The sequence below is a fragment of the Populus euphratica genome, unplaced genomic scaffold, assembly GCF_000495115.2.
Source record: "Populus euphratica unplaced genomic scaffold, PopEup_1.0 scaffold483.1, whole genome shotgun sequence".
Classification (NCBI taxonomy): Eukaryota; Viridiplantae; Streptophyta; class Magnoliopsida; order Malpighiales; family Salicaceae; genus Populus; species Populus euphratica.
The window spans coordinates 167,795-175,894 of NW_011500360.1; the positions used below are offsets into that span (position 1 = coordinate 167,795).

The following is an 8,100-nucleotide window of genomic DNA, read 5'->3' on the forward strand; positions in this document are numbered from 1 at the left end:
AAAATGATCCTTTTAACCTATAACCCAACCTTTCCCCGAGTTATATCTTACAACAATGGTGATCACCATAATAGAGACACACATAAAGAACTCCTATCTTATACTTGTATATTCACTAGTTGTTGCTGCAGGAGTTTACTGCACCCTGTCAAAGCTAGAACTCTAATCTTCGCATCCATAACATATCAAAAAACTTCAACACGCTACCCATTTTATTTGTACACAAAATTTCTAAATTTGTCGATGAATAGTACTTGATTGCTAAGATTCATCATTCACGTAAACAGAAAGCCACGTCTAACTATATTAGGTAATAACATTTAATTTGTTATTAAATTCGATTTAAAAGTGAGATGAAGAGGTATCCATGCCATCAAATCCAAATTAAATGTTCTTAAAATTAGCTTGTGCTTATCTTTCTCGAGTTTATTGTTGAAAACGTCTCGTCTTTTTATTAATTATTAGCTCTTTTTTTTAATCATAGAGTTAATTATAACATAGATATTTTTTTTTAGCTTTAAAATATCTAAAATTATGTATGTGTATATTCGTTAAACTACACCATGTTTTTTTTTCAAAATTGTTTTTGTTTTTTAAATAAAATAAGCATTTTTAATGTTATTGCTTTCCATATTTTTCGAAGTATAAGATAATACACTTTTAATATAATTTTATAAAAAAAATATATTCCACCCTCAAAAGTTAAGTATGCCATTTTAAAATCTTTTCTTTGAAATAAAGTAATAAAAGCTTGAAAAATAAAAGGATAAAGAAGCTGCTTTTATCGAACTAAAGTGCTGACCAATCATGATCAAGATTTGGAAAAAATTTCAATAAAAAAAATCAAGAAATTAATAAATTCGAATCCTGACCTAATAAAGTAAACATTAATACATCTAGATTTATTTTACATGCCTAATCAACCTTGAATAATTAGTAATGAAAGTCATTAATCAGATTCACACCACAATCTCTATCATAAAATCTTGGTATAATTAATATTTAAAATAAAAATATAATAATCTCCGATGGCCCCACTCAATCAAATCCTTAATTAACCGGCTCAATCCTTTTATTTACACTATTTAAAGGACCAAAGAGTATTTATCATAATTACACAAAACGAGGTGAATTATTCAATGCCTTTGAATTTGACCTCAGAGTATTGATTTTGATTGGTCTAATTCTTTCTTGACCCATAATGAAATACATATTTTACGCACACATGATTCCTAGTCAAAATTTAAGTTAGCAAACACTCAATCCTTAAAACTATGTCTTAACATTTGTTAAAGTAAGCTTCACTTCAGCCCTTACATTTAAATTCTTTTTTATCATCAATCCTACATCTTCTCAATAGTTTCAATATGGTCCTTTGCTTTTTGTTAAGCACATAACGAAATGGATAATCCTTTATTTCCATTTTTTCCCTCCATCCTCTCTGACATTTCTCTTCAAAGACTCATACTTTTATATTATTCAACAAAATATTATTAAAATAAGAAGAACACAACTATTAAACCTAACTTGATTGGTTGATCAAAGACATGGTATAGCCAGATTTTCAAAAAATAATAAAAAAAAATTTTAATATAACTTGATTAACCTGGTAAATTAACTTGTAGCCTAGTTAAAATTCAAGTCAACTTTTAATTAATATATTCTATGATCATTTTAGCTATATGTGGCAAGTTTTAAGTCAACTTTTAATTTTTGGCCAGGATTTTGGGTAGGCGAGTTTTATTACTATGGTCATTTTAGTTATATATGGCAATAAAGGATAAAATTGAAGTATGCTGAAAAATTTGAGATTTAAATGATAAACTTTTAAACTATAGAACCTTAAGTGGAACATATGAGAATCTATAGGGACTAAAATATAACTTTACCTAAAAAGATTGCTTATATCATTTGTTTTCCATAAATTCCCTTAAATTAATTTTCTTCTCTCTCTCTCTACAAAATCTCTCTTTATCTTATTTATAATAACAAAAAAGAACTTATTTATTTTTCATATCATTTCTTGCTCATCCCTTTCTTTCACCTTCTCTTCCCTCTCAAGTTTTCTTCTCTGTTAAACAGAAAAACAAACACAAAAACCACAACGACGACCCGACTGCCAAAATCCGAACCCGCCGCCTGGACCGATTACAAAATTTAATTTTCATTTGCTGCCCTCTCATTTCCATCAATCGCCATGCCCTCGCAATCCGTAAGTCTCCGAATCTCTCTCCCATTGCTTCCAGCTCCATACTTCGCCGTTTTATCAAACCCTGATCACCTAATTTAATCTTTGTTTTTTCTTTAAATCTGTATTAATCAATCAATTAATCTTGGATTAGGTTTTTCTTCATTTTAAATTTATTTGGGATTTTATGAATTGTTTTTTAGGGTTCTTGAAGTATCGGAGAATCAGAGAAAATTAGGGTTAGAGTTTCGAAATTGAAGCGTTGGTAGATTTTGAATTGGGGGCTTTGTTTTCTAGGGTTTGTTTGAATTTTTGGCTGGATCAATTTGCCAAGACGGGGAAAATAGGAGGATAATGTGTATACTGTGTGTGATTCAAAAGTGGTCGCGCCAGGTTGCAACGATGCTACCTTGGTTAGTTATTCCTTTGATAGGATTATGGGCTCTGTCGCAGCTATTACCTCCAGCATTTCGATTTGAGATAACGTCTCCAAGATTGGCATGTGTATCTGTGCTATTGGTTACTTTGTTTTGGTATGAGGTGCTGATGCCACAGCTGTCAGCGTGGAGGGTGCGTAGAAATGCATGGTTGAGGGAGAGGAAGAGGTCTGAAGCAATTGAGTTGCAGAAGCTGAGGAAGACAGCGACAAGGAAGTGTAGGAATTGTTTGACACCATATAAGGATCAGAATCCTGGTGGGGGGAAGTTTATGTGTTCGTATTGTGGGCATATTTCAAAAAGGCCTGTTTTGGATTTGCCTGTATTGCCAGGGATTGGGATTTCAAATCCAGGGATTATTAAGGATTTGGTGGGGAAAAGTGGGAAGATATTGAATGGAAAGACATGGAGTGATAATGGATGGACGTGTAGTCAGGAGTGGTTAGATAATGGTGGTTGGGCTTGTGGGTCTATTGCTGGGAAGTCTAGTTATTGGAGGAAGAATGGGAGTGGGATTTTTGGAGGAGATGAGAATTGTTTGGCTGAGAAGTCATATTCCAGGGTTGTGATTTTTTCTTGCAAGCTGTTGACGTCTTTTTTCTTGAGCATTAGGTGGCTCTGGAGGAAGGTTTTTAGGATTAGTTCCTCTGAGAATGGTTCTTCTGATGCAGGGCATAGGGCAATGTTGGCTAAGAGGCGTGAGAATGGGGAAAATTATCATGAGAGTAGAGGGGATAAAGCACGCAGGAAAGCTGAAGAGAAGAGACAGGCTAGGTTAGAGAAGGAACTCTTAGAGGAGGAAGAGAAAAAGCAAAGGGAGGAGGTTACGAGATTGGTTGAGGAACGTAGGAGGCTGAGGGATGAGATTATGGAGGCTGAAAGAGATCAAAGTCGAACGTCACCACTGTCTGGGGAGAAAAATAGGAGGAAGGAAGCAGAAAAGAAACGTCAGGAAAGAAGGAAAGAGAAAGACAAGGGGTCTAGTAAGAGCAACTCTGATGCTGAAGAGTTGGAAAAGAGAGCAGGTAAGGAAAGTGATCGGAGGCGGGATGTTGAAAAGAAGAGTGAATCTGAGCGCCGCGAGGATCATAAATATGGGATGGAAAGCGTGAAAGGTCAGAACATTGAATCAGGACATGTTATAAAGAATACACCTGGAAGCAATTTTAATCGGGGCAATGCTGGATCCAGGTATTTTGATCGAATGAAGGGTACAAAGTGATCGAAGGCGGGATGCTGAAAAGAAGAGTGAATCTGAGCGCCGTGAGGATCATAAATATGGGATGGAAAGCATGAAAGGTCAGAACATTGAGTCAGGACATGGTATAAAGAATACACCTGGAAGCAATTTTAACCGGGGCAATGCTGGATCCAGGTATTTTGATCGAATGAAGGGTACATTTTTGTCTTCTTCTAGAGCTTTTAGTGGAGGTGGTTTCTTTGGAAAGGCTGCATATACTCCTGCTACTGTTACTAAAGAAAATAAGCCCAACAGTTCTATAGATCCTGTTCATGCTTCTGCTTATAGGAGAGATATACATCCACCTGATCGTCTTTCTGGGAAAGCAAGTCTAAATGGAGATGACAAGAACATTTATCACCCTGTAAGTTGTCTTGTTGCATGTTTTCTCTTAATTTCTAATAGCATGCTGACAGGTTGGAAAAACAGGTGCTCTCTGATACACAACCAAGGACGGCTCCTAAGAAAACATGGCAGCAATTATTTACACTCTCATCACCTGCTCATCCATCCTCAAATTCAAATGTCATCTGTAGACCAATTTCAAAACAAGCGGAATGTCAAGCACAACAGTTTCCTGCACAATCATCACCAATACAATGTTTTGATAATCCAATCAATTTTGGGCTGCCGTCACCTTTTCTGGTCTCTGCATTTCCGAATGCATCCAGTAGCACTTCTTTAGGTTTCTCACCTCCTATCGAACCTAATTTTCCCCGTGCTACGGAAGGTCCCTGTGATTTTATACCCGAAGAACCAGAGCTTTTTGAAGATCCATGTTATATTCCTGATCCAATATCATTACTGGGGCCTGTTTCAGAGTCGCTTGATAATTTTTTTTTTATTTATGTTTACAAGCAGGCAGGATCGGCAAGTTGTGCAGAAATCATTGTTTTCTATCATCCTATACTGAGTTTATCATTGTTAGTTTAGTCGTTTGTGCTCATGTTTGATCTAAAAATTTTAAATGCCTGTGTTTGCTTTGCAATGAGATTTGTCTCCTTCACCTGTTATTTGCCAATGCTTCATGGAAACTTTGATTGGGTAGCATGCTAGGTTCTGTAGCTGAGGTTGATGGTTTATTTTGAATTTTTGTGGATCAGCTATGCATTTATAAGAAAAACATTGTTAAGATGTTGCTATTCACAACAGGTGCTCTCTGAAACACAACCAAGGACGGCTCCTAAGAAAACATGGCAGCAATTATTTACACTCTCATCACCTGCTCATCCATCCTCAAATTCAAATGTCATCTGTAGACCAATTTCAAAACAAGCAGAATGTCAAGCACAACAGTTTCCTGCACAATCATCACCAATGCAATGTTTTGATAATCCAATCAATTTTGGGCTGCCGTCACCTTTTCCGGTCTCTGCATTTCCAAATGCATCCAGTAGCACTTCTTTAGGTTTCTCACCTCCTATTGAACCTAATTTTCCGCGTGCTACGGAAGGACCCTGTGATTTTATACCAGAAGAACCAGAGCTTTTTGAAGATCCATGTTATATTCCTGATCCAATATCATTACTGGGGCCTGTTTCAGAGTCGCTTGATAATTTTCAGTTAGACCTTGGAAATGGTTTTGCACCAGACATGGGACCGGGATTGGAAAGCCTTTATGCTATGAAGAACATGTCTGCATCTCCTGAAGTGACCAAGCCATCTCCAATCGAGTCCCCGCTGTCACGACTACGAACTGCTGATGAAAAGAATAATGGTTCTAATTGGTTCCCAACTACTCCTATATCCCAAGATTTTAACACTCTACCTATGAATGATATGCGTGTGAATGAGAAGGGAACATGGCACATGTGGAACAGCTCTCCTCTTGGTCAGGATGGTTTAGGATTAGTAGGTGGCCCTGGAAGCTGGCTTTTACCCCCAGAACAGAACAGATCAACCAAGGAAGATATTATACCACCTCCATCTCAGAAAACTATGGCATCACTCTTTACAAAAGATGACCAAATTCTACCTGGTACTTATTCTCCTCAGAAGACTTTTCTAGGCAATGGCCAGAGTGGGGTATTCAGTCCAGTCATTGGTTCAATTGAAAATGAACCATGGTTACAGAATACCTTTTTTCCACCATTATCAGGCAGCAGTAGCCATTTCTCTCTGAAATCTCCGGAGGAAAGTACTCAGAATGAAATGATCTATCAGAGTCCTACTGGAGCTGCAACCAACAATGCTTCTGGGCTGTCGCCAGGGCATAGTTGTTCCAAGTGAGTGCATCATCATCTGAACTCTTTTATCAGATCTCTAATCTGGAACTGGATTGTGTATATGAGTCTGAAATGACAAACCATTAGTCTGACTTTTGTCATGGTTGAAACATCAGGATATCAATCTAATAATGATTAAAAGTACAATAACTGAGATGAAGAGAACATTGTGTTAGATTGATGCTTGGAAATAATTCCTTCATTTTGGACAATAAATGAATGATGTGACTCAATGCTTTGCCAGCTATTATTTGGATGCCCAAGTTTTTCTCAATTTAATCATAAATGCACAAGTGGTGGTTCTTTTACCTTTGCTGGCTTCACCATTCTCTGTTGTGTCTTTAATCTAGCCCAATTTCTGAGTAACACCACCATGCAGTATTAATCACAATTTGCATGTTTATATATGATTTGTAGCTGCCACCCGTTTCTTTTATTTAGCTGAACTCTGATTCCTGCCCTTCAGTTTGTTGGTGGTGGCTTAGGACCAAGAAAAACTGTTATAATGCAAATTTCTTGCTGCAACCTTCAGTCTCGTATATCATAGAATTTGTACTCAGCTAACTGATGAACCCCCTGAATTTGTTTATATATATATAATGAATTAATAATCTAATTTTGATTGTCCTCTTCCTCGTCGTTCTCCCCTCTCCCACTCTCTTTGATTTCTCCAAATTCATACGAGTTTGTCCATTTGCTTGTTTACATTGTAGAATCATATCATGGAATTTGTACTCAGCTAATTGATGAACCCCCTGAATTTGCTTATATATATCTAATGAATTAATCATCTAATTTTGATTGTCCTCTTCCTCTTCTTTCTCCCCTCTCCCACTCCCTTTGATTTCTCCAAATTCATATTTGTCCATTTGCTTGTTTACATTGTAGAAACAGATGGTGCTAGTCTGATTTTTTATTCATTTCTTTTCCACTGGCAGGAATGAATGGGGCGGGGAAGGTTCAGGAGAAGGTTTTGGGAATTCATCTGTCACAAGACCCAATTTTGGTGGTTTGTTCCCCACCTCAGATGTACAGTGGTCATTTGATTAAAAAGAAAGGAAAGGGACCTGAACAGATCTCTCCTGTTCTGAAGAGGCAAACTGCCCCTTTCAGGGTAGAGTTTAGAATACTGGACATGATTGTATCTTCCATCGGTTCCTTAAAAGGGAGATTCATCTTTACATACCTAAAGCATTCATAGAAATTTAGGATTACACTTCACATGCATTCACTTGTGCATGAGGTAACAGCTAGAGGTTCACTACAATTCTAAATTTTTCAGGTTTCGCCTTGGGGAGGGGGGTGCCCGCTTTTTGAAGAAAATTTGTTTGAGAATGGAGCTATTCCTCCTTATAGTTGTATATCTCTTGATCTTCATCTGAATGAATGCCAATGAGATGATACTAACGTATGTTGCTTTTGCTTATGAAAAGCTATATGGCCTTATTTTCATGCTAGGTTCATTTTTCCACATTCCTGGGAGGTCCCCCTCCATCCCAAATGAAAAGGTTATGTATTTTTCCACATTCCTGGGAGGCTCCCCCTCCATCCCAAATGAAAAGGTTATGTGATCAAGGAAACCAAATTGCCCTCTTGCCTTTCCCTCCACAAGGAATATCATGGAACTTTAACATTACTGTCGTTTCATGTTTGCCCCAAGTGTTGGGATAGGAGGCAATCCAATGGTGCTGGAATTGATGTTTTTAGTGAGTGTTTCATTATAAAATAATGAATATAAAAAGAATTTAAATATGTTTAGCTGGAGAGAGATAGAAATAGAGAAAAATAAATTTGTTTCTCGGATAGTCTTAAAAATAAAAAGCAAGGAGACATGTTTTCCCGGTCTCAATTGTTTATTCGCTTTTATTCCGAGATAGCAATTAAATAATATCTATGCAAACAATGTTTTTATTTAGATAATAGACCTTCTCGGGTGACAAGAGCCTTTACTCCTAATGAATCAAACTCACTCCTAATTTGCTTCATTGAATGGGCATGGCTTGGTTTAAT

At 36.9% G+C, this 8,100-nt stretch overlaps 1 protein-coding gene across 1 annotated transcript; it reads left to right on the plus strand.

The window, feature by feature from the left end:
• The first annotated feature begins 1,958 nt into the window (after positions 1 to 1,958).
• On the plus strand, positions 1,959 to 7,505 carry LOC105114054 (uncharacterized). Its single transcript, XM_011010465.1, has 5 exons — positions 1,959 to 2,212; positions 2,392 to 3,816; positions 4,001 to 4,229; positions 5,018 to 6,090; positions 7,029 to 7,505. The coding sequence occupies exons 2-5, from the start codon at positions 2,543 to 2,545 to the stop codon at positions 7,138 to 7,140; spliced, it is 2,688 nt and encodes an 895-aa protein (XP_011008767.1). The 5' UTR covers positions 1,959 to 2,212; positions 2,392 to 2,542; the 3' UTR covers positions 7,141 to 7,505.
• Positions 7,506 to 8,100: the final 595 nt, after the last annotated feature.

Excerpts from the sequence above, each read along its gene's own strand:
- LOC105114054 (XM_011010465.1), top strand. The coding sequence starts at position 2,543 with ATGTGTATACTGTGTGTGATTCAAAAGTGGTCGCGCCAGGTTGCAACG. Across the intron at positions 3,817-4,000 it reads CGGGGCAATGCTGGATCCAG|GTATTTTGATCGAATGAAGG; the intron begins GTATTTTGATCG and ends TGCTGGATCCAG. Across the intron at positions 4,230-5,017 it reads ACAAGAACATTTATCACCCT|GTGCTCTCTGAAACACAACC; the intron begins GTAAGTTGTCTT and ends TATTCACAACAG.